At 42.3% G+C, this 27,819-nt stretch overlaps 1 protein-coding gene across 6 annotated transcripts in view; it reads left to right on the top strand.

Annotated features, from left to right (window-relative positions):
• Positions 1–27,819, top strand: part of PRG4 (proteoglycan 4) — a 415,676-nt gene that overhangs the window by 194,893 nt on the left and 192,964 nt on the right. For all 6 annotated transcript variants that reach the window (XM_078642714.1, XM_078642681.1, XM_078642696.1 and 3 more), the window contains 2 exons: positions 8,595–8,711; positions 8,937–9,050. In XM_078642714.1, coding sequence (XP_078498840.1) covers positions 8,595–8,711; positions 8,937–9,050 — 231 coding nt within the window. The remainder of the gene's footprint in view (positions 1–8,594; positions 8,712–8,936; positions 9,051–27,819) is intronic.

The following is a 27,819-nucleotide window of genomic DNA, read 5'->3' as shown; positions in this document are numbered from 1 at the left end:
CCATCTTCAGCCAGGCTTGCTTGAATCCAGTGGCAAAGTGAGCAAGGGACTCACGCCTGAGCATACCCTGCCAACTTATGGTGAACAAAGCGGTACAAAAGGGGTTGGCGATGGACGGAGCGCCTGAACCAATCAAACACTCACACCCAGTCAAAAGATCTGGGTTTAATCCATCACGGTTCTTTAGCCCACTCTGCCACCCCAGTTCAGACATGGCCATATGCAAATGAGTCTGACCCTGTGCCTCATGGGAACAGTCCAGCCCGAACTGCCAAGCCATGCCTTCCCTGGACCGGAAACAAGCTTCCTAGGACTGGTTTCTGTCATTTCAGCCGTCTTCAGCCAGGCTTGCTTGAATCCAGTGACAAAGTTAGCAAGGGACTCACGTCTGAGCATACCCAGCCAACTTATGGCGAACAAAGCGGTACAAAAGGGGGTGGTGATGGACGGAGCATCTGAACCAATCAAACACTCACACCCAGTCAAAAGATCTGGGTTTAATCCATCACCGTTCTTTAGCCCACTCTGCCACCCCAGTTCAGACATGGCCATATGCAAATCAGTCTGACCCTGTGCCTCATGGGAACAGTCCAGCCCAAACTGCCAAGCCATGCCTTCCCTGGACCGGAAACAAGCTTCCTAGGACCGGTTTCTGGCATTTCAGCCGTCTTCAGCCAGGCTCGCTTGAATCCAGTGGCAAAGTGAGCAAGGGACTCACGTCTGCGCCTACCCTGCCAACTTATGGCGAACAAAGCGGTACAAAACTCCTTGTTTGCAGCATCAGGCCAGCTTGCAAAAGCTGATTCAATATCTGGGGATCTCCTCAACAAATTACCACTCCCAGCTCTTTCAATTGAACTATGCAGTAATGCTCAAGAAGATCAAGGGATTGCTGGAAATATGGGCCCTCCTTCCCCTTACATTAGTGGGTAGAGTAGCTCTTATTAAAAGGTCTATTCTACCTCTGCTGTTATTTATTTTTTCAAATGCCCTTATAAAAGTTAATAAGAACACTTTCATGGAATTGGAAGCATTTTTTAGCCACTTTATATGGAATAAGATTGCTTCAAGGGTAAAACTCTCTGTACTCCAATTAGATACTAGTCACGGGGGTTGGCATTACCCCATGTGCAGACATATTAGGAAGCAGCTTTTTTAGATGCACTAAGAAGATCAATAGATGGTAAGAGGACGGTCGATCTATTTCTTTATAGACAAAATTTGCCAGGAAGCTGAATCACTAGTGCCGGTTTTTAATAAAGCAGTAAAACTCCCAAAGAAAACAAGATACAAGGTGATACAAGAAATGAGTGCCCAACTTCAATTGTTTTATCTATCTAAATGCATTCCAGTAGGCTTTGAGTATTTTACATAACAGGAGTGAAAATACGACGGCTTGATAATATCACAAAGTCAGATAAGATTTTGGAATCCAAATGGCTTTGAAGAATTGGGCCACTTCTCGTTGAGGGGTAAGTGTATTCCCTGCAAGAATGCAGGCTTGGTGTGGTGATTGCTGCAAGTTGTTCTTTCTGGGGTTTCAGCAGATTACCCTTCTTTTGAAAAATCCATTTTGTTCAATGACTTTTATGGTCGAAACTCAAGGGAATTGGAATTTTTGTTTAGATTACTACATGATCAGGGGGGCAGGCATCAGGTGGAATGTTTTTTAGGAAAAATCATCCTGTCCTCACAATGCACTTTTTCGGAGGAGGATTGGCAGTCTATTTCGAAGTTAGGTCATAAGGCTCTAAGGGCAGCAAATTTTAAGAGAATGTCCTTCCTATCTCTCTGGATGGCTTATTACACTCCTGCAACCCTCCACAGAATGTATCCGGCGGTTGAAGATCGTTTATTGCACTGTAAGCAATAGGGGATGGGAGGTTGGCTACATATTATTTTTACTTGCCAGAGGCTGGAACAGTTTTGGGAAAAGGTCTTTGTTTCTCTTAGTCTTGGCCTCCAGACTAATACAGTCCCGGAGGCCGTAGACAGGTGTGGCATTTTTGGGGTTTGTTAGTTAGAGTCTGGGCTCTGGTATTGCAAAGTGCGGACAGGTGTTTAGATAGTCTCTTTAACTGCTCGCCCATTGATTTTACAGAACTGGAAATCATCTGGGGTTCCATTATAACAGGAGTTGTTTAATAAAGTGCTTAGAATGAAAAAACTTGAGGAGGCATATGCAAAACGGGTGAGGAGTTTAAAAAGATGTAATGCATGAAGGGAGTTTATGGATACTCTAGAAGAGTTGAGCCCCCAACTCAGCAAGAGCGCCACTAGTGGCTCCATAAGGGCTAGCTGTAGATATTGGGGATTCTCAATTCTTGTACTATGCATGACATATGTAGAGTGTGTTATTTAGCCGTTTGGGGTGAAATTGCAAAAAACACAGTTGATGGACAGAATGTAGAACAATGTCATACATTCACCCCAGTACAAGGATCTGGGCCTAAATCCATCGTTTTTTTGCACTCCACACCACCCTGGGTTAGACACTGGCTATATGCAAATCAGCTCTGACCCTGTGCCTCATGGGAACAGTCCAGTCCGAACTACCAAGCCATGTCTTTCCCAGACCGGAATCAAGCATCCAAGGACCGGTTTCTGGCTATCAGCCTTCATCAGCCTGGATAGCTTGACTCCAGTGGTGTGGAGAGCCTGGGACTCACGTCTCAGCATCCCCAGCACACTCAGGGTGAAATTGCAAAAAACACAGTTGATGGACAGAATGTAGAACAATGTCATACATTTACCCCAGTACAAGGATCTGGGCCTAAATCCATCGTTTTTTTGCACTCCACACCACCCTGGGTTAGACACTGGCTATATGCAAATCAGCTCTGACCCTGTGCCTCATGGGAACAGTCCAGTCCGAACTACCAAGCCATGTCTTTCCCAGACCGGAATCAAGCATCCAAGGACCGGTTAGCCTGGGACTCACGTCTGAGCATCCCCAGCACACTCAGGGTGAAATTGCAAAAAACACAGTTGATGGACAGAATGTAGAACAATGTCATACATTCACCCCAGTACAAGAATCTGGGCCTAAATCCATCGTTTTTTTGCACTCCACACCACCCTGGGTTAGACACTGGCTATATGCAAATCAGCTCTGACCCTGTGCCTCATGGGAACAGTCCAGTCCGAACTACCAAGCCATGTCTTTCCCAGACCGGAATCAAGCATCCAAGGACCGGTTTCTGGCTATCAGCCTTCATCAGCCTGGATAGCTTGACTCCAGTGGTGTGGAGAGCCTGGGACTCACGTCTGAGCATCCCCAGCACACTCAGGGTGAAATTGCAAAACACACAGTTGATGGACAGAATGTAGAACAATGTCATACATTCACCCCAGTACAAGGATCTGGGCCTAAATCCATCGTTTTTTTGCACTCCACACCACCCTGGGTTAGACACTGGCTATATGCAAATCAGCTCTGACCCTGTGCCTCATGGGAACAGTCCAGTCCGAACTACCAAGCCATGTCTTTTATTTAGCCGTTTGTCATTGGTTTAAAGCTACACCCTAGGGGGTAAGGATGCTTTTTGCTCACAACAGGGGCATGAAGGATCGAGATGGCCTGAGCAGCTTGCTTTTTGTACTTATTGCCGTTAGAATGATTATAATATCCACTGGTAATTGTTGAAGGGATGAAGTATTTGTAAAGGCGGCGGGGGTTTAGTGTGGCACAATTACACTTTATTAATGGCTGCTAGTATAGCTCTACGGTACAACTTTTTACATCACTGTATAAACAAAGCCATTTTGGAGAAAGAGACCTAAAACAGCACACGGTCACTATTGATATTTACTATACATCTCACCATTACTTTTTTCAATAGGTCGATTATCCTAAACTATGTGATGATTCGTCTATTTATATATATTCTCGCTAATTTCAATTGTATTTTCTATACAATTTTTATGGTATGTTTTTTGCATGTAATTGATCTGTGATTCTGCTCAATAAGAAGGAAAAATAAAAAGATTGGGTACAGAGTAAAGTCCAGTGAAACTGGGGTTATCTAGAAGTCTAAAGTTGCCACTCAAAGTAGTCCTGGACCTCTTAGCAAACTAGAAACATGATATCAAATAATCCTGAAGAAACATATTTTTGAACTGGGGAGTCCCCAAAGAATATAAAGAAAAAGATGGGCATGTTTAAGCATTGTTCCTGTTTGGTACTGAGCCTCCATGGGATAATGAGCCGATGTACAAAGCTCATTCACGGCCACAAAGTCAGCAGTTCGCAAAATCACGGGGCTTGCGACTGCAAAAGAACTTTTGATATTTACTACACCCATTTTGGGGAGTTGGAAAAGCCTTTCTGGATCGCAAAATGAGTTTTATGATCTACTCTGAACTGCAGTTAGAAAGTTTAAAAAACTGTTTCGGCTTTGGAATGCAAACTCATGGATCTTGATCTGTTGTTCTCTGCATCTAGCCATGCCTGTGTTCTAAGCCAGTCACAGGGGGCTGCAAATACCAAGCTACCTAATAATATTAATTATGCAGGACGGTCTATGACCCACTACAATGGGACATTTTGCAATGCGGCCTATTAGTATACAGGTCACATTGCATATTTAAAGATTGGTCGCAAAAAATCAGTGCGCAATTTGCGACCAATTTTTGTGCCCGTTCATTTGATTCATATGACTCATTCACACAGTGAAGAAACCTTTATGAAAAAAACATTATGACGAAACCCCTGTGATTTGCTAGCACAGATTCCGACATATTTGGATCTAGAAACATTTTGCAAATGTTTTGGTGTTGTTTAAATTTGAATCCACTCGTAACATGTGAAATATACAGCCACATGCATCATTGTAGGAATTTTAAGGAACATTAAGGAATCGCAATTAAGGAATCGCAAATTCCTATGCATTAAGAATTCGCAAACGTTTTTGCGATTTCTTAATGTTCTTTATTTGCGATTCCTTAATTGCGAATCGCAAATAAGGAATCGCTTTACATTGATTCCTATGGGCCTAGAGGCCCATAGGAATCAATGGGAAGGCATTCTCATTTTGCGAATTCGCAATTAAGGAATCGCAAAATGAGAATGCAATTTCAAGGGTGCAGGGGGGTCCAAAGGACCCCCCCCATGCACCCCTGAAATGTCACGTAAGTACATTTTACTCACACACATGTCCCAAGGGCATGTGTGTGTGTAAAATATAAGTTTCAAAAAAGAATTTTTTTGCATTTTTGAAAATTTTCGCAAATTACCATGAAGGCTTGCTTCATGGTAAATTCCCCTTCCTAATTGCGAGTTCGCAAATTTAAAAAAATCATGCATAGCATTTAAGAAATCGCAAAATTTGCGATTTCTTAAATGCTATCGCAATTTGAGAAATCACAAAAAACTTAAATTGCGAAAAATGAAAAAAAATGATGCATCCCAAAAAAGGTTTTTGCATTCGCAAACGGCCGAATTTTGCGATTCGCGCCGTTTGCGAATGCAAAAAAGCTTGATGCATGTGGCCAATAGAACCATGGGACACATGTACTAATATTTCCGTTTGCGATTTCCTAATAGCAAATGTTTGCCATTCGCTATTATAAAATCGCAAACAGCTATGTACAACAGTGTGTTTTAGACTGTTTGTGATTGCCTATGTACTATTGAATCCTTGACACATTTAGCAATTCCTAATGGGGTCGCAATTGACCTATATCATTCAACAGGTAGGTAGCAATGTGCAACTCATTGGGAATTGCTAAAACACAGGGATGGTGACCAGCTGGGGACAGCAGATCACCATGTCTGGGTTTGCTTTTTAATAAAGCAACTTTTTTTTAATGCAGCCTGTTTTCCTTAAAGAAAAAAGGGCTGTGTTTCAAAAACAAAAATGAAGCGTTTCAGTTTCATTTTTTAAGAATAAGCATGCCTGCCCTTAAAAAACGTTTTCGCATGCATTCACAAAGGGGAAGGGATCTCCTCGGAACTCCTTCCCAATTGCGAATACGTTACAACCAACTTGAAGTTGGCAGTAAAATGTGAATGTTTTGCAACTGCATTCTAGTTGCAAAACATTCTTGCATACCCTTGTGAGTTGCAATTAGGAAGGGACGCCCTTAACATACCCCTTACTAATACCAATTCGCTAATCCATTTTGTAATTTGGCAATAGGTCACCAAATCGCAAAATGGGTTTGGTACATAGAAAAATGCATTTTTCTGGTTGCAAAGGCCTGATTCTGCAAATCGGGCCATTTGCGATAGGAAGAAAACTATGTGTATGTGGACCCAAATCACCAAATAGGGTTGGTAAATAGAAAAAGGCTTGTTACTGTCTCAAATGGCCTGACCGAGAAAAAGCTACGTACATGTGGTCCCAAATCTGATAAAACTCCTATCACCACTCTACGGTTCATGTTTATTAAACTTTATGTAGCGCTGCTTGAAAATAAGAAGCGCTGAATGGATGATAAAAAATTACACTGCACCATATTCACAAAGACTAGCACCAGGGGCAGCTCCTCCACTTGAGCGGAGGAGCGTCGCCCCACAAGACCCAGAGCTGAAATAAAAAACAGTAATAAAGTTTTTTATTACCGTTTGATTTTTCATCCACCCGTCCTGAACTAAGTGTTAGGACGGGCGGGGCCAGCACTACAGAGTGGCAGTAGCAGAAAGCTATGAGCTTTAAAATGTGCATGTCTCTTTGGCCGGCCGGCTCGGACCAGCCAGCCAGACATGCGCATTTTAAAGTTCTCTAACCCAGCTGTCTTAGACAGCTGGGTTAGAGAAAGCTCAGGCCTCCAATGCTGTTAAGGGTGTTGAGAGAGGCTGCTCTATCCAATCCTGGCACTGCTTTCATTCTGTGAAAGCAGCACCAGATTGGATAGTGCAAGTTCCTGCTACCGGGGCTTACAGGAGACACCGGAAGGAGGAGGACATCGCCAGCAGCAAAGAAAGAAAAGTACGCTTATTTTATAATTTTTTTGTTGTGCCCCCTCCCCCCCTCTGTACATGTCAGCGACACTGACTAGCACACTGTTGATGTTTTATCGATGAAAAAAAGCTGTTTACACATAGGGGTCGAGTCCGATCCGTTAAAATCACCGTCCGTATGACTCGCATCCGGAGCCGTTTCTGTACGACTCGTACGGACGCCGTACGACCGGACGATTACGATCCCGACCGGGCTACCCGGACGCAATTCGTACGGTCCACGTCAGGTAAGGGCGATTCGTACGGAAAAGCGCACGATCACCTACACACCGTACGGCGCGTACACCCCATGATCGCAGGGGTACGTGCCGTACCCCTGCGATCATGGGGGGTACGTGCCGTACACCCAGCGTACATGGGGTACGTGCCGTACACCCAGCGTACATGGGGTATGCGCCGTACCCCATGTACGCTGGGTGTACGGCACATACCCCCCATGATCGCAGGGGTACGTGCCGTACCCCTGCAATCATGGGGTGTACGTGCCGTACCCGGGGGAGCCATTCCGTACCTGTTTCGGGGCGAACTCTGACTGTACGACAGTTTCCAGCTCCCGTAGAAAAAGGGTTGTATGGAGCGTACACAACACGGATCGTACTTGCCGGGTCGTAAAAAGCAGCCGCGAACCGTATAAACGTCGTGTACAGCGGCTTCCGAGGGCGATTCGTACGGGAATTTCATTCGTACGGTCCCTGGTACGATTCGTACGGATAGCTGCATCGGGTGTGGATCGTACTACGTCGTTCGTACAGGGACGGTTACGGGTACGATTCGTACGGAAAAAAATGCTCCGTACGACGATTCAGAGCGCTTTTTACGGGATCGGAATCGAGCTTAAGTGTTGAACTACAATGCAAAAATGCAAGCCAGCACTACCTTGCTTGAGTCTTGTACTCGAGGTTTATCATCCAGTATAAATTATAAGCAAGGACAAGCTCCCATGGGTAAATCGCATAAAATGTGTAATGTAGTACATTATGCATGTTGTGCAGAGAAACAGCACCCTGTCTGCACCAGGTTTCATTTGGCATTAGGATTTCATGCAATGCCAGGCTATGATATTTAGCTGATTTGTTGTTGTGTGAAAACCTATGGTTGTTTGAGCTGATCCCACCCCATAAGGCCCCCTTTTCATTGATAATGGGGAGTTTAGTGTTTCGTGATGCAAACCAATGTGTGCACTGTACTTCTGTCAAATTTCAGCAAAATGTAGTCACTGGGCGCAAAAGTTGATTGGTGCTGCCATTTGCGCCACAATGTGTAGCACAAATGCTTGCACAAATGCATAGTAAATTCAGGCCTAGATTTAGATAAGGGTGGTGCAAAATTCACTCCTATTTTGTCCCACACACATTTGTGTTAATTTTATCTCTCCAGTGTGAAACTTGCCTGGCAGATGTTGGGCAGATTCTGAGAGAGGATAGAATATGCAAAGTTTATGTTTTTGTGAGTTATTTCTGGTTTGCCAATCAAGCCACAAGCCCAAACCAAGCCTAGAACCATACCTCAGCTCCGAGCAAGCAAACCATGTAATGCATCACATTTGGTTGTGTACTAAAAGATCTGCTTTTAATTATAATTAGTATTGTGTGTGAAGTTAGAACTTATACTATATGTTTCTTCAATGCAGAAAATCCAGAGGACCCATCATCTAATACCAAAGGAGGGAAAACTCCCAATAAACAATTGACTACATCACCAAAGAAGAAACCTGGGAGTGTGTCGAATACAGGGAAACAACCATCAGGTATCTGTGGCCATCAAAGCCTTTTTAGCACATTTTGAATTTGGCACTGAGAGTGGTTAGAATTGATAAAGACCATGCTTGTTTGAAAGCACATGCGGTTTACTCTTCCAGTAGATGTGCTTCTGACATAGGCATTGTGTGACATAAATAGGTTTGATCCACTAGTGATGTAGTAATGTTGTACGCATGGTGGAAGCTTATACTCTGCATATTTCTTAAATACAGAAGATTCAGAGGACCCCTCATCTCCTACCAAAGGTGGTAAAAAACCCAAGAAGCAATTGACTAAATCACCAAAGAAACCCAGCAATGTGACGAACACAGAGGACAACCCTAAAGGTATGAATGTTGATATAAAAGAATTTAAAACAAATTCATAGATTTGAATGTTGACTGTTGCAGGACTATACAACTAGAAATACCTAAAATCGGGGGGAACATTATTGATGCAGTATGACCCAACCCAGCCACATTCTCGAGGTAACTGCTAAGTGATTCACACTGTAAATGCCTATATGCAAGTTTATCTTATGTAGATTTCATTAAAACCTGAAATCGACCCTATGATCATGGAACACCATTTGAATCCCCTGGTCTAGAACATTTTCAAGAGGTTAAGCCAAATAGCAATAATCTTTAAGAGTTGTATTATGTTTTGCTATGTTATAAATACTTATAGAGCGCATGAATACCCGTGGGTTTGTTGGGCGAACCCCCAAATATTCACTTCCATTTTGTAAGCTGCACCTTCCCCGTGCCCAAGATTGCAGTGAACTACGGACCGGGAGGTGGTAAAGAGGCAGACTTTGTGCTATCTCTTTCCTGAAATTTTAAAACCATTTACCTCTATCCGTGACTGCCTCATTTTCGCCTGTTTTGTTTATGGTTGTTACAGTTTAAAAACGTATGTTTTTACCTGCCTATGTCTGCATCATTTCATTTTCACCTGTTTTGTTTGTGGTTGTTACAGTTTAAAAATTGCAGTTTTTACCTGCTCGTGACTGTCTCATTTTACCTGTTGCATTGTGGGCTTTGTAGTCCAAAATCTGTTGTTTTGCAATTGCCTGTGACTACCTGATTTTCCCTCCTAGTTTCTTAGTTTCTCACTAAATCTGTGCTCAGACTTGTGTGTTAAGCAATACAACCCCAGCTCCCTTTTTCTCTAATCATGTGAGTGAAACCAGATCAATCACCTCCCCCCCTCAAGAAACACACATATTATAACTCAGAGACAGAGCAGAGAGTGCTTTGAGACTGCATTAATCTGCTTGTAGTTGTTTAAACTGTGTTTGAAAAGGGATTGTAACACTATTTTTTTATCTAGGAGCATGAGTTGTTTAAGTGTTGGAAAAGCAGTATTGTTAGACGGCAAAGTGTATGCCCTTACCTGCAGAAAGCCAGAGAGTGGATTGACCCTGACTGTCTCCTAGGAGATTCTGAATTGAGGAGCAGCTTCCAGCCACTCTACCCAGCAGCCTGTGCTTGAGGTCACAGGCACCTTATATATGCTGCTATTGGATGGTACATCTGTGCACTGATTGGTGGCTGTATCTGGTGTTTCTATTGGATTCGGGTTATTGTTCTTATTGGTTGATAATTCAACGGTTCTGATTGGTTCCTGGGTCAGTGATTCTTTTGGATTTAGGGCTTAGGGTTAGTGATCTGATTGTTGGGTAGGTTTAGGGTTTCTGATTGGTTTTGGGGTTAGGGTTTCTATTGGACATAGAGCTTAGGGTTTCAAGTCTGATTGGCTGCGGGGATTAGGGCTGGGGCCAGGGTTTTTATTCAACCTTGGGTTTAGGGTTCCGTGCCTGATCGGCTTCTGGGACTAGGGCTGGGATTGGTTGTAAGAGGCTGGTGTCCTATTGGTTCTGGGTCTTAGGGCAAGAGTTGTGACTGGTATGGGTTAGGACAAGGGTTCCAAGTGATCGAAGGTGTCACCTGATTACTAGAGCTATTTACGGTAAGGGGTCAGGGCGTCTCAGCCTGGGCACAAGGCTAAAGGCAGAGAAGACAAGGTCTGTTGCTTGTTTGAGCCTGTTCGAGCTTGGTCGGCCGTAGGGCCGGAAATGCTGCACAAATTTACTTTCACCAGCACCCACCCCACCCCATCCACAACCAGATTAACACACTCACAGCACATGTGCTCTACCCGTGTACTACAAACTAACCCTAGACAAAGTTCAGTGTCTCAGCACCCACTACAAAACCCCAGAAACCACACCTATACACCCATCTATCCAGCTCCCACACATTTGCACCATCACTATATGGCAATACACAACTCCATCCTATATCACTAACCAATCCACTCATCACTAACACAACCCAATTGCACAACATACTTAACTATATCAGTCACACACTTCCTACTCTAATTACTTCTAACATACCCCTTTTTGTCAGTAACAAACCTTTACTCAGAATTCCATCTTTTTAGCCGCCAAAACCCTCCTCTTCTTTGTAGCCCAATAACACAACCGCACAACACTTACACTCCACTGCACCACATATATGACCTCTTTCAGCAATCAAATCTAACACAAACACTCTTAACTTTAGTTCATCCCCTCTTACACACAACATACACATACACTCTATTCACAAACACATCACCACCCACTTTACCTTACAACTTCCACTCACCAACAATACTTTTCATACAAATCCTTCTCAGAAAACAAATACATCAGCACCTCCTTTCACTACTCCTCAAAAACAAAACATAACAGACATCAGCACAACACAATCTCTCACGCCCAACACATCATAATACTTTCCATCACAACTACAAATATACACCCACTTCCACCTTCAAGACTACACATATGATACACACCATGAACAAACTCCAATGCCAAGCTGTCTGTCTTTCCCCACACCTAACACATATACAGCAACACAGCAACTCTCTTTTAACTGCCTCTCATCCACTGGACAATTTAGAACTTTACTACATGACCCATATGCTGCACCACCATCCCAACACATACACCCTCCACCCTAAATAGACACAAACAAAATAAGCAACATGCCACTCCTCACAACTTTGCTTCTGAATGTCTACGGCGCAACAAGTTTACACTACAAAAGAAACACAGCTCACCAATCAGTCTCAACCACCATCTCTGCCACCTACAGACGCAGATCCATCAAAATGATTTCTTAGCCTGCTGGACAAGGAACATGATACAGAACAGCCACTTGATTGCTATCCTTATACAGCTAATACCAACACCCAGAATACACCTGCTACAAGCCCACAAAATACTGTTCACTCATCTACAAAACAAAGTCACATTATCACCAAAGCACATTCTCTAAGCTGTCTACTAATAAATGCTCTATCGCTCTCTAAAAACAAACATCACATCTATGAGCCTCTCACTGACACAAAACCTGACATACTCTTCATAACTGAATCATGGTTCGGAGATGATATGGCTCCAGTCTTGCATGAAGCCGTTCCTCTAGGCCATCAAACTATCACATGAAATCATATAGGCAAAGGAGGAGGTTGCCAGCTGTTGTGTTCAGGCAAACATTACATATCACTAAAGCTGATGACATGTCCATGCAAGGTTGTGAGGCCTTTTTCACCAGATGCAAACCTTCACCATCTTCCTCCTGTAAATTCTTTCTCATTTACAAACCTCCACCTGCAATATTCCCAACACACACTTCTAGACACAGTTTCAAACCTGATAACACTACACTCCAATCTGTGCATTCTGGGGGACCTCAACATTTTGTTTGACAAACCCAATATGCCCCATCCAAAAACAATCACCACCGGCCTAGACACACTGAACGTACATCAGATTGTCCACAAACCCACACACATCGCTGGACACATCCCATATGTCATTTTTGCAAATACAGAACAAGTTACTTTTCAAACAATAACTCCACTCATATGGTCAGACCACCATTTGCTTACTTTCCAAGATAAAACAAGACAAAGCAACGCACCTAAAACCACCATACGCGCATCCACCTATCGACCGTGGAACAAACTCAATTTGGAACACTTAGAAACACAGCTAACTTCCAGTTTAGATCTAGACACAATACATTCTGCTTAAAAGCCTCATGAGTGGCTACATGAAGCTTTTGACATCCTAGTACCACTAAAAACTACACAAAAGAGCAAAAGAAATAAAGCACCTTGGAGAAATACAGAGATAAAAGAGATAAAACAACACATTAGAAAGCTGCAACATGCCTGACTCAAAACAACCCCTATCACGACAAACTTCACCTAGAGAAACTTAACAGATTATACAAGTCAGCTATCAAAAAAGCTAAGAAAATGTACCATTCAAATAGAATTCAAAATGCTAAAGGTGCAAATAAAGAATTCTATACGATTCTCACGGAATTTCATAAACCAAATTGCCTAGAAGGAGCTCATCCCATTACTCAAGATTTCACAGACAAACTGTCAAATCATTACACGGCCATGGCAGACACATTGGAATTAAAACTAAGAAAAAGCACCAGCACAGACCCTTTTCCAAAACAAAATCCAAGAATACTCTAACCCAGCCTCTCCATTCCTTCCAACCAATTACACACAATGAATTTATGGACCTGGTCAAAGCAAGCAGGCCTGCCAGCAGTCCTTCTAACCTGTGTCCACCATCAACCTTCAAGAGAAGTCTTCAAACAACCTCTGCTGCCACACCAATAAGAAGAATCATCAACAATTCCTTAACTATGGGAATATTTCCAGAAGAACTAAAAGAGTCATACATACCCCCATTACTGAAAAAACAAACCTGGACCCGCTGAGCCCCAACAACTACAGACCAGTTGCAAATGGATATTTCCTTGGCAAACTGATAGAAAGAGCAGCCTTTGCCCAGATGTCACAATTCATGGAAGATATGTCCTACTTTCAGAATTCCGAACAGGATTCGGTCCAGGAAGAGGCACAGAATCTACCCTAGTTGTCATTTGGGATAACCTTAGGATCACAGTTGACCACAACAGGGTTGCTACACTACTTCCCTTGGACCTTTTAGCTGCCTTTGACATTGTTGGACATGGCACTCTGATACAAAGACTCTACGAAGCCAGCTTAGAAGGGACTGCTCTAGACTGGATCACATCCTACCTTCACAACTGAACTAATGTAATCCATAACCCCCTTTCTCTTCCAAACCATACTTCACAAAAGCAGGGGTCCCACAAAGCTCTATCATCTCAACCATGCTTTTCAACATCTACATGAAGTCCTTAACGGCACTGCTCAATCAATTCCACCTCATGTGCTGTAACTATGCAGGTGACACACAAATATTCCTTCAACTGGAATGCCCCAAAGACATTGGAAAATCACCAATTTCCAGTAGTCTCAGAGTTGTGGATCAATGTATTACATGGGGCCATCTCAAATTGAATGCTTCCAAATTGAAAATACTTATGTGTGGCGATTGGAAAAGTTATGGCCCACATGCTGCATGGCCTGATGATCTGGTAAAACTGCCTAAAGTATCAAAGGAGGAAGTAAGAAACCGCAGCATTACCATGGACTCCAAGCTATCAATGAATGCCCAAGTGGACACTCTAGTAAGATCAAGCTTTGTTACTATAAAGACTCTGCGGCGCATCTTTCCAGACCTGGGATTTCCACACAAGGTCCAAGCTATCATCTCTCTTGTTCTGTCCAAACTCGATTACGCCAATAGCCTCTACCACGGATCACCTTTAACAACTATGAAAAGACTACAACGGATTCAGAACTCTGCTATCATTCTACTTTCACATAAAAAGACACAAGCTCACATCTCCCCTGCCATGAAAGCCCTACATTGGTTACCGGTTGCCAGAAGATCCACATTTAAGCTGCTATGTATCACCCACAAAGCAATACATGGAACAGGACCGCTCTTCATCAGGAATAAAATCACAAACTACATTCAACAAAGGAACCTCTGCTCTAGAGTGGCACCTCGCCTCAAAATCCCACCGTAGAAGAAAAAAAACATGGGTGGAACACCCTTCTCTGTTCAAGCAGCCAAACTATGGAACTCTATACCCCCTAACATAAGATCCACAGATAACCACCTTATCTTCAGAAGACTACTCAAGAATTAGCTCTTCCCCCCATAACCTTCATATTGAAACATAAATATACAGAATATCCTTCTGTATATAAGCATTATTTTGGACTATAGATGTGCATCTACATATGTGTATTGCTTTGTATAAACTTGGATAGTAATTTTGTTTTCAAAGATATAGATATTCATTAGTTGAGCTTAAAAAATCTACATATTCCTTATATTTATATTATTCTACGTTTAACATGTATATAAGTGAATGCATAAATAAGTAAATCTTTTATCATAACTATCTACAATTACTTCACTACTGAATTACAAAAAATAAGTACAAATACATTAATTTAAAGTACAGCACTTGAAACTCTGCGTTTATTAAATGCGACTTTAATCTACATACATTACCTTGCTTATACATATATATACCTTCGATGTAAATATGTATCTTTATATTTATTACTTTGCTTCTAATTCAGCATTACCAATGCACTACCCTATATTGCAATATATCCTCTACCTCCACACTGACTCTCAAACCTCATTGTACTACTCTCTCCAATGCATTACCCTATTTCTCACCCTATACTGCTCTCAATTTATCCTCTAGCTCCACTCTCTCATTCAACCCAAACCCCATACCACTACTATGATCCCCAAAATAACCCTTTCTAAACTCTTTCCTCCTCTACCCCTCCCTGCATCATCTCATACCACTTTGAATATTCAGATCTCCCAAACAAGCCTTTCAAAACCGTTCCCTCTAACTCTTCCTCCTCCCCTTTACTCAGCCCATATCCCTCCTACTGCTATGAACTCTAAAAAAAAATGACAAAAAACCTTTTCTAGACCCTTCTCCCTTCTATCCCTTTACTATTCATTTTCGATCAAAATAACAGACTAACATGTCCACCTCTCAAATAAATTATTTTCATATTTCCCTATACTAATTTCCCACTAATTCTGTTTGGGTTCTGGAATAGCGTGCTACCCGCCAAAATGCACTTCAACACCGCATCAGAGGTAGCAGGCACTAGATAAATGCAAACCATTCCCTCTTCCATCCCTCCACTATCCTTTTCAATCGAAATAACAGACGAACATGTCCACCACTCAAATTAATTTCATATTTCCCTACACTAATTCACCCCTAATCCTTTTTTGGTTTCAGAGGAGCGTGCTACTCGGCGAAAAGCGCTTAAACACCTCATCAGGGATAGCAAGTGCTCTATAAATGCAAACCTTTTCCCTCTTCTATCCCTCCACTTTCCTTCTCAATCCAAATAACAGACTAACAAACCCACCGCTCAAATTAATTTCATATATCACAATACTAATTCACCACTAATCCTTTATGAGTTCCTGAGTAGAGTGCTACTTGCCAAAAATGTACTTTGATGCCTCCTCAGGTGTAGTAAGTGCTATATAAATGCAATTATATGTGCATTTTAAATACAGACCAATTTTGAAGAACAAAAGTGTTTACATTCAAACCACAATATGAGACTCCAGATAACTTTTGAAATAACTACAAATGGGATAAGAATTTTGAATAAGAACTAGCATGCCTATGCTACAGTTTATGTATTTATGTATTCAGTTTTTTTAATATAGCTTTATAGTGCTAGTTAGGTTGTCAGAGCGCTTTATGGAGAATATTTTCAGCTCAGGCTGGCTCTCAGGCATTCATTTAAGTGTACGTGAGTAAACTAATCTCAGAAAAACAAAGCATTTAGGTAATATACTGCAAGACCAACTGTTTTTTGGCAGTGGCTGTTAATACCAGGTCATAGTTGATTCAATAGTGGGTAAAATGTGTTGTTCTATCTATAATCAGTTATCAGAATACAAGTGGTGTGGGCTCAAAAAACAGTACTGAGAATAGCATAAGATCTTTCAACTCATTCTGAGAAGTATCTTGTGCATGTCAGGCACTTGCAACACCTAAATAAAATGCATCTTGACTCATGTATCGTGAAAAAGTAGTCCAAACTCATCATCATTAAAATAGTAGCAACTCAGGAGTTGTGCGATGATTTTCAACGCCGCAGTCACAATGCTTTTTCCCCAACTCAAGACCTCTTCATACATAGAAGTAAATACATTTCAACCTTTTGATGCTATTAAGCAATACCACTGGGAGCAGCCCTGAGCCTTATTTGGTGTATGTATGCCTCTGAAAGTTGAAATAGTAACCATGCTTGGAATAATCAGGCTCCATGTCTGTCATCAATTGTGCTTGAAATTGATTCACTACGTTTCAGCCCATCCTCTTGCAGTTTTTACTTTGAACTTATCCTCCTTGCACTCACTCGCTCATTCTTGCTTCTCATTTTGAGATATTCCTGCAACGACCCACTTTCCCATGCGCAATACCACATACACAACTCTCCGCCAATGAAGAGGCAGTTCCAATATCAGCAGGGACTGCTGTCTTTGAGGCGTAAGAGAGTGTTGTCAGTCGTGTGTGACTGGTAGTCTGAGAGGGGTATGAGTGTGCTTCTGATTGCATGACTGCTAGCCTGTGAGCAGTGTGAGAATGTTGTGGGAAGTGAGTGACTATGAGTGTGTGAGGGGTTTAAGGGTACTGGCAGTAGTGCCTAACTGAGAAGTCTGAGAAGGCTTGAATGTGAGGGGTGGAAAAATGCTTCTACTTGTGGGCGACTGGTACTCTATGAAGGGTCTGAGAGAGCTTCTGGCAGTGTGTGAGTCTGAGAGAGCTTCTAGTAGTGTGTGACCACTAGTCTCTGAGGGATGTGAGTGTGCTGACAACATTTGGGGCGGTTTGCCTTTCCCCCTTTGGTACTTTAACAGTTCCCATTCATGTTTTGTTGAGGCCATGGCTGAAGGCACACTGTGCCCAATTCACAAAAGTAAACTTACACTTTTGTGTAAGTTAACAACTTTTTGGTATTTACTAAGATAAACTTAGACCATAAGTCTAACTTTACTAGTAGTAACTTACCTTTGTGAATACTGAAAAGTAGTAAAGTTAGAGTTTTGGTCTAATGTAGACTTTTGGTCTAACTTTACCTTTGTGGATACCGAAAAGTAGTAAAGCTAACCTTTTGGTCTAACTTTACCTTTGTGAATCAGGCCCACTGTGTAATTATTGAACGATGAACGATTTTTATTCTTGAAAGAGTACTGAAGCAATCTTGCCTGAACCACATCCTCTTCCTCTTCTTCTTAGCCATGACATTCTGCTCTCCCTAATGGGAATACCCAAACATTGGTGGGGGGCTGTCCATTTAAAACGTTTTGAAAACCTTTGCCCAGTGACTGTGGGAGGGCTGTCCCCGCCACCAACCCTGCAAAGACCACTGACCCTATATTATTGTCGACAAGCGGTTATGTTTTCAGGGATCACCAACCACTCACCATCTACAGCAGTGAACAGGTTCTTACTCCTTAACCCTGAATCTCATAGTGCTCACAGAGAATCAACTTTTATTCCGGAACCCTCTCTTTGACCGCAAATGATCATCTCCACAGCAGTATCTAACAGCTCTTCTCCCTTAAGGATGCTGGTCCTGGTGTCCCAAGCTGCAAGTCAATCCAGTTCCCCTGTGTACGTGCATACATTGGGCCTGACAGTTTTGATTAAGTATACATTTTTTTTGGGGTATTCACAAAATTCGAGCTAATAGTAAGTTAACATCTGCTGAGACTTTGCAGACGGTGGGAAAACTATGCACCAGTGACGTAGCTTGGTCAGTATGATTGGGGGGTGAGCTTCAGATTTCCCAACAGTCACGCTGGGACATATTGTTAAAACAGATTATATGAGAAGCAGGACATGAGGGGAGCTTAAGGGGTAGTGGAAAGAGAAAGGAGTGCTAATTGTAGGGGTATTTAAAAAGCAATATGTTTCAAACAAATCAAAAAATGTTAAGTCCTTCAAAATACAGACAAGAGAGAGTGTGTGTTTTTGTTTTGTGTCAAATCCCAAGTGAAATCCAATGGACACTTTACATTACCCGACTGAAAGCAATTGTTTTTTACAACAGAATTTTTCTGAAAGTGGGGTTTGAAACCCCAAATACCTCCCCCCTGGAGCTATGCCCCTGCTATGCACATTAAAAGACAGACCTGTCCTATCTTTTTATGTGCAGAGTTCTCCGCCCAACTGTGGGGTCTTCACAGATGTAAACTTTCTATTTCCCCCATTAGAATTTGATGCTTGGGGTAACAAGGTGGAGCAGCCCAACGCTTACTCGTGGAGGTGGTGTTGGTAGAAATGCAGACCTTTCCAAAGCACACAGTAACACTGAATCAATCAGTGTCCAGTTAGTGATTTTACTTTTAAAGAGAAAGAGTATTTTAATCAACACAACTAAATACAAAACTAAGGGGCATATTTACAAGCCCCTATCGCCACCACAACATCACTTTTCACAACGTTGTGGCAGCGATAGGGGCTTCACCTTATTTACAAGGTAGCGTTAAGCCACACCATATAATAAACTGCTTTCCTCACACCAGCGAGGGCGGCACTGTATAAAAACTGATGCATACAAATTTAGAGCTTGTAAAAGATGTAAAAGATTTGACCACATCTCCCCCATCCTCAAAAACCTCAATTGGCTCCCAATTGAGGGAAGATCCACCTACAAGATTGCCTGTATAACTCACAAAGCTCTTCACCAAAACAATCCCTCGTACCTTGCAGTCAAACTTCAGAAAACAGGGTGCTCCAGGTCCCTGAGGAGCACTAACTCCCTTGTCCTAATCCCTCCGAGACTCAAATGTCAAAAGACCCAATCCCGGGCATTTTCTGGTAATGCTCCTACGATTTGGAACTCTCTCCCCAAAGATCTTCGCTGCAACCCCTCTTACCCTCTCTTCAAAAAGGAACTCAAAGTACTTCTTCTCAACAAATATTGGTGTACCTAATGACTTTGATACTGACCTTGCTCACTCTTTACCCTTCCCCTACCCACTCCTTCCCCACACCCTCTCCCATTTCATTCTCCCTCCCCTCCACTGCACCCACCTCCTTCTCGGATCTTTAAAACCTCATCTTCCCCTTTTATTTACCTTTGTTTCTTTGCCCTCATTGCTCCTCTTAATGTATTGCTATATCCCTTGTAAATTCTCTGCACACTGTTAACTGTTTGTTATTCTCTATTATTATGTTTTACCTTCCATGTAAAGCGCTCTGATACTCTTGGGTCCAGCAGCGCTATATAAAGCCTTTGAAATAAATAAATAAATAAAATAAATAAAATAGAGCTACTAGTTATTGGAGAAGCAAAATGCTTTCTCTGCCACTCTAGTCTTTAGGCCTTTAAGATGTAAGTTGGAGCACTAGTTGTATGTCACTGATGGAGAAGAATATGGAGGTTCAAGGTATACAACTCTATATGACCTCTTCAATTTTGTTTATGATGTACATGCCAGTACACATTGGTAGTGCTGTCATAGCTAAAATTAATGGTCCTGATGGTTCTTAGGAATTCCCACTTTGCAAAGTATGCCTTCTGCAGGTCTCTATATGGTCTTATTTTTTATATGGCTGTTCTCCATTTCACCAGGGCATAGGACGGGATGTACTCTGCTACCCTGGCAGACCATATCCAGTCATATTTAGAGGTGTCCGACTGGTTGCCCGAGATATGTGTGCCTTCAGAGGAGCTGCCTCCAAAGTAGCTCTGCCGAAAGCTTTATAGTGACGTCGCCAACTTCAGTGCAGCTGCACAGCAAAGTTTTTTGAGTTATACAAACACAAATATCAAAACTGGGAGTCTGCTTTAGAAAAATAAAATTAAATATTCGTGACATGCTGGGAATTCTTTCCCGCCCCATGAGAATGATTTCTGTGTTTTCCTTTTAGAATCTTCAATGCAAAGCCTGGTGATTCTGACCCAGAAAACATATGACATAACATCTGCCATAAAGGACGGGGCATTCTGAGGTCCTTAGATCAAAAGTCCAAAGTCCACAAGGCCGTCAGTTTCAGGTTTCCTCCGGTAGAGCCTGCGGAGGCTCTGCTGACAGAAACATGGAGTTTCCCCCCACATTATAGAGAAAAGGGGCACTGCACGTTTAGTGGTGTACCCTATCCGTTAATCTCTAAATAAGGCTTTTAACATTCCAAAAATAACAGGGCAGAACTGACATATGTGGACATATTTTGTAAATTAACACAACACAAAACACAGCGTGAATGCATGTTTCAGACATTCCAACATGGGGCACTATCATTATGGTTTGAGCGCAAGAGGGATCTAAAATTCAAAAATATAACTAAAAATGTCTCTGAGTTAATTCATAAACTTTATTTAGAATATTGGAATGTTAGGAGCTCCATGGAAGACAATAAAGTGGTTCAGGGCTATTCATGGCTAGTATAAGCACCCTGCTCCAATATTCTAATGTGTGTCTTTCTGTTTCTCCCTTTTTAATTTAGAACACTCTACACTTAGTGGTTGGAATGTTCGAATAGCCTTTTTTTCCACCTCTGTTAGACCTGTTAAAGGCCCTCTCCCTCGTTATACACCTCGCCTGCAGCTTGGGACTCTTACTTGAGGTCACAGCTTTTATTATAGCCTTAGAGTCCGCCGCAGCGGGCTATACCGGCTATTAAAGGCCTGCTCCAGCGTTAAAGGGCCGAACCGGGACATTAATAGCTGGTATCGCCCAGCTACAAAGGGCTATAAGGCCATTAGAACATTCTGCCACTAGAGGGCAGAATGTTCTAACAAATAAAACAAAGGCCTCTCGGAGGCCGAGGGGGTTTAAATCCCCTCGGGCACCGAGAGGCCTTTGTGAAAACATTGGAATGCTGCCTTGCGGGCCTTTACCGGCCGTAGAAGCACGGAGCACTCCATTGTTTTCAATGGAGTGCTCCACATTCCAACGTGCTAATAACTAGTATAGCCCTCAGCAGCGGGCTATATGGCTATAATGGAACAAGTTGGAAACAGGCAGGGCTTTAAGTGGACCAGGTCCTGCCAGAGCTCTGCACCGGCAGTTTCAGAAAGCATGCGCTGAGACGGGCCCTATCGAGCAGCGGGCTATATGGTTATAATGGAACAAGTTGGAAACAGGCAGGGCTTTAAGTTGACCGGGTCCTGCCAGTGCTCTGCACCAGCAGTTTCAAAAGGCATGCGTTGAGAAGGGCCCTATCGAGCTCTCTATTTTTGCCCGCAGGGTGAAAAAAAAATCTTTGCTCTGCGGCAGTACCACCATTCACTGCATTTGATGAATAGTTCTTTCATAGTCTCATCCTGTCAGAACTGAAGCATTTTCAGTGTTATATACCACGAAGCCGTAGTCGGTGCCTATTTATCGTTAAGGCTCCCTGATTTCCGTTTTTACTGATTTTTACAGATAAATACAGAAACCCATTTATTTTCCTGTCTATTTTTATTTTTAGATGTGGATAGAAACGGGAATTGGGTTGTTTTTGGATGATTCTAAATGCTGTCAGTCATGACTGCCAGGTCATTGGCTGTGCGGATTTTAGAAAAGAGTCTTAAACAGCAGTAGATTTGCATAACCTTAATACTAAAATGTACATATTTTCTTATAATTGCATATTTTATCATTTGAGTATGTTTATATAATTAAAACCTCTCAGGCGTTCAGGCATTAGTATAAATTAACTGGTTTAATAAATGTCGAAATATACACATTTCAGCTTCATTTTTTCACAAACATTAAATAAATATGGATAAATACAGATAAAATTAGAAAAAAATAAATATGGATAAATACTGACAGTATTATCAAACGATAAATATTTATCATATGCAACTAATAACTATCGACAAAGCCAATAGTCCTGGCTTGTTGTAGGTGTAATTACTTGTTGTATAATAAAGCTGAATCCAATGACTGAAGCAACAAAATAGCAGTCAGGCCACAAACTATGCTAAACACAGATTTGTAGTTTATGTGTTTTTAAGCCAACGCCCTTAATTACACCGGCCACCCCCTTTGAGAGACACCCCACCCTGCCAGTTTTTTAATCCCATTTACAGCCCTGGGATTGCTTCTCTCTGTTTCCAACTTCAGGCTTTAACTCGGAGCAATTTCAAGCTATGTGTATGAACTTTAGACGTCTCATGCGCAAAATAAACAAACAGGAGGTCACCCCGTCATGATACCCGCCTCATGGTATGTAGACAGTGGCCTCCTCAGCTTAAAGTGAGGAGCTGAACTGCGTCATCCGAGCTGAGAGGAGCACTGTCTAGATATAATGTCGGAATGTCTGAAACGTATTTGCTTTAAAGTAAGTGTGGAGTGACACACGAAAACCTAAACAACTGAGTTACAGCAAATGTGTTCAACTTCCCTTCTGTACATTTGTGTGCTTCGTTCATCTGGTGGTCTTTCGGACGGCGTCAATCTGTAACTCCTAAGCTAAAATGTGATTAACTTCATAAATTTACAGCCATAATAGTGGTAATAAAATGAAATAATTATCTCCTGTTGTCCGGAACAAGGGTGCGATATTGCGTCAGCGCATCTGGCAAACTCGTGGAGCGCAACTTCGAAAAAACACGTGTTTTATGAAAAGTACCCTGAAGCCGAGACGTGATTAACAGCCCAAACACGGCCCGTGATTGCACGCAGCTGCTGCTAATGTGCGAAAAGAAAAAGTACAGGAAATTATGCAGAAAGTGATGCATGAAAGGAATGGCTGAACTCCAAACCGCGCGGCCGGCGGCATTTCGTGAATATCACTCCCTGCCAGGTTAACTAACTTCTACAACAATGTTTGTTTATGCGTAGTATTACTTTAATTAATCTTGTACTTATAAACAGCAGCGTTTACATATCCAAGTTATTAATATGTATTGTATTGTAATTGCATTTATATAGCGCTTACTACCCCTTATGAGGCGTCGAAGCGCTTTTTCGGCGGGTAGCACGCTACTCCGGGACCCATAGAGGATTAGTGTTGAATTAGTATAATAATAATCCACATTTGTAAAGCGCACAATCACCCGTAAGGGTCTCTAGGCGCTGGGAGCCGTTGGGAAGATTAAGCAAGCTATTGCCTAGAGTCACATGGTGCTGGGCTAACCTGCCGCCGGAGCCAGGGATCGAACCCTGATCCCCAGATTCCAGCGTCAGTCGCCCTGGCCGCGGCGCCACACCTCTCCCATGTGAAACATGCAAGTACATTTTAAGTGGTGAATAGGTTAGTCAGTTATTTGGATTTGGAATGATAGCAGAAGGATAGAGGAGGACAAAGGTTTGTATTTATATAGTGCTTGTTGGCGCACGCTATTCAGGAAGCTTACAAAGGAGTAGTGGTGAATTAATATGGTGAAATATGAAGTAATTTCAGTGGTGGATATTAGTCTGTTACTTTCGAGTGAGAAGGATAGCGGATGGATAAAAGGGGAAGAAAGATTTGCATTCATATAGCACTTGTTACCCCTGATGGGTTTGATGCGCTTTTCTGGCAAGTAGCACGCCACTCCGGAACCCATAAAGGATTAGTGTTGAAAATTAGTATAGTATAAATATGAAGTAATTTGAGTAGTAGATATGTTATTCAGTTATTTGGGCAGTATATTAGTATAGTTGAATATGGAATTTGAGAAGTGAACATGTTAGTCTGTTAATTTTGATTGAAAAGGATAGTGGAGGGATAAAAGAGTGAAGGATTTTTTTTTAGGTCTTAGCAGTAGGAAGAGGCTTTTGGATGAGTTGAAAAGAGTCTTGGAGGGGAGGAGTCAGAGGGAAGAGCTTAGAAAGGTTTGTTTTAGGGAATTGGTATAGTAAAAGAGGTGTCAGATGCAAGGAGAGGTAGAGCAGGAGGGAGTCTAGAAAGGGTTATTTTGGCGATCATAGTAGTGGTATGGGGTTTGGGATAAATGAGAGAGTGGATGTAGAGGATATATTGATAGATCTATAGGATGCGAGATAGGGTAGTGCATTGGAAGGAGTAGTAGAAAGAAGTTTGAGATGAGTCAGAAGGTTGGGCTAGAAGATATATTGAGCGAAGTATAGGCTGCGAAATAGGCTAGTGCACTGGAAATCCTAAATTAGAAGAAAGTGATAAATATATAGATCCATAAGTACATTGAAAGTATATAGATACATAAAGGAAGTAAGTATATTTAGATTAAATATATTGATAGAGGCACAGGATGAGAAATAGGGTAGTGCCTTGGATATGCTTTTTCAGGAGAAAAGTAACAGACACACAGATCCAAGTACATGGAAGGTACATAGATGCACAATGGAAGTATGTACTTGTAGACCAAAGATGATTTTTATTTATTGATTAATATTATTATTATTATTTTTTCTTTTTTCTTTTCTCTTAACAACATAATTATTTTACATGTTTGGTAACGTAATACACAAAGATAGGTACATATCTACAGTGAAAACAAATGCTTACATACAGAGGGATATGCTGTAAATTTCTGTTTCCATATGGTGCTTATGTGGGGAAGAGCCAAATCTTGAGTAGTTTTCTGAAGATAAGGTGGTTGTCGGTGGATCTTGTGTTGGGGGGTAAAGAGTTCCATAGTTTGGCTGCTTGAACAGAGAAGGATGTGCCACCCATGGTTTTTTTCTTGTATGGTGTGATTTTGAGGCGAGATGCTCCTTTAGAGCGGAGGTTCCTTTGTTGAATGTGTTTGGTGATTTTATTCCTGATGAAGAGTGGTCCTATTCCATGTATTGCTTTGTGGGTAATACAAAGCAGCTTGAACGTGGATCTTCTGGCAACCGGTAACCAATGCAGGGCTTTCAAGGCGGGGGAGATGTGGTCTCGTGGTTTGATATGCAAGAGTAGTCTGGCAGCCGAGTTCTGAAACCACTGTAGTCTTTTCATGGTCGTTAAAGGTGATCCGTGGTAGAGGCTATTGATGTAATAGAGTTGGATAGAACAGGGGAGATGGTAGCTTGGACCTTGTGTGGAAATCCCAAATGAGGGAAAATTAGTAGCAAAGCTTGATCTTGCTAGTTTATCCACTTGGGCATTCATCGACAGCTTGGAGTCCATGGTCATTCCGAGGTTTCTTACTTCCTTCGATACTTTAGGCAGTGATCCCAGTTCATCAGGCCATGCAGCAAGCGGGTTGTAATTTTTCCACTCGCCACACGTGAGTATTTCAGTTTTTGAAGCATTCAATTTGAGATGGCTCCAAGTCATCCACTGATCCACGGCTCTGAGACAGTTGAAAATTAACGTTGTATCACAGTGCTTTAAATGGTAAAAAATAAGTGCTGATATTCATTAAATTGAGCTAGGGGTGTGGCTAGTGGGCGGGGTTAGAGGCGGAGCGAGACATGATGATACAAAAACACTTCTATTGAGTATTCATTGTGCCCTTGCATTGCCCTGGATAGTGGTCTCAAACTTCCCATACGTGCCGATTAACAGCTAAACCCCTGAACGAGCCAAGCCATCAACAGTACTTTTATCAATGTCTAGGACATTAGAGACTCTGGCACTTACACCGTTTGCAGGATAGAAAATAACATGTTAGAAATGTATGAATATAAACAAAATGTGTTAACTCGTTACACAAAATTAAGACCAAACACCAAATGTTCATGTTTTCTTGTTTTGTAAGATTTGCAGCTTCTTATTATAATAAATTTAATGTTCCTACTTGCTTGCATTTGAAGCAATCCTTATATATTCAAGAGTGCACACACACACAATAACATTCAATGCATTTCTCTTCAAATACCTTCTGATTCTCTTCCTCTACGAGTTTATCTCACAGAGGCAAACATACACTCTCTATCTGTTTTCACATCTCTAATCTTGTGATCCCTCCCGCATCACTTCTCTCCCGTTTGCAGCCAATTCTGTCCCACTCTTTTTACCCCAATTGTATCCTATCACTCTCTCTACCATCACTCTTTCTATTTCTAGTCTGCCATCTCCGCGCCTCTCTTCTGCTTACGATAGCTGTCTGGATCTCTCCCCTATTTATCTGTCCTTCCTCCTTCTGCCTCTCTATCTTTCCTACTTTAAACTCTCAGCTCCTTCCCCCTCACTCTTCACCTTCACTCACCCTCATGTTCACTACTCTCCCATCGACAGAAGGTCCCACGGCTGGAGAGCTTGTAGGGGCAGACAGTGAGCACAGCAGGGTTCAGAGCGCATGGAGAGTCCAGATAGAGGTCAGGGGAAATACAATACTGTACTACCATGTAGAGGTCATTTGACCTCCTTCCACCACACCTGGGCACTTTTCAGAGGGTCCACCTCGCTCTCAAATTCCCCCTATGTTTCACGCACTCGACTTTTAAAACTATAAAATACCTCTCTGCCAATGCGTTTTGTGCAGAGGTTAAATGATGTTTGCCTCACCTCGGGTGCCACCCGTGCGCGCTTCTTTCTGCCTGGACTCGACCTTGGAGTGTTTGCGACTAATGGGGGTCTTTAGTCGGAGGCTCCTGCCTTTGATACCTGCTGCTGCACAACCTCCCACCCCATACAAGAGGCATGCAGGGCCGCTCTGCCAAGTGTCCCAGCCCGGTCTCGATCCTGTGGACCCAGGCTGCAGAAAGGCACCGTAGTGGGAGGGATTCCCCATCTCTGGATCCCCGGGCTGCTCTTATATTTCGGGACCAACAGTTGTCCTCGGCTCCACTCCGTTACACATACACTGGCTGCCTGTTGAGCAACGGGTGGCTTTTTAGACCGGGTGTACTTTATTCAAGTCCTTACATCAAACTGGCCCCCTATTTATTAGAGACCTGTTCAAAAAATACAACCCCTCCCGGAATCTCCGCTCCATGCACAAACACCTTCTGATTGTCCCTTCTTATAAAAGGAAACGTCTTGGAGGTTGCTGCTTTGACCACCTTGCAGCCACCTTCTGGAACTCTCTTCCCCTGCACCTAAAAATGTGTGACAATATTCTTAGTTTCAGACGCTCCCTTAAAACATGGCTCTTTTCTCAGGCGTTCTGAAAAGCTCCTCTATGCGTCCTCTGGCTGTTGCGATGTGTTCCTGTCTATAGCGCCATGAAGCCCCCGGGCGAACGAGCGCTCTACAAATACATTTCAATATCAATATCAATATCAATTCCACTAAACGCACCTCAGAT

This window comes from Lissotriton helveticus, chromosome 1_1 (assembly GCF_964261635.1).
Source record: "Lissotriton helveticus chromosome 1_1, aLisHel1.1, whole genome shotgun sequence".
Taxonomy (NCBI): Eukaryota; Metazoa; Chordata; class Amphibia; order Caudata; family Salamandridae; genus Lissotriton; species Lissotriton helveticus.
The sequence above is the reverse complement of the archived record's forward strand: the minus strand, read 5'-3'. Positions and strand labels throughout refer to the sequence as shown.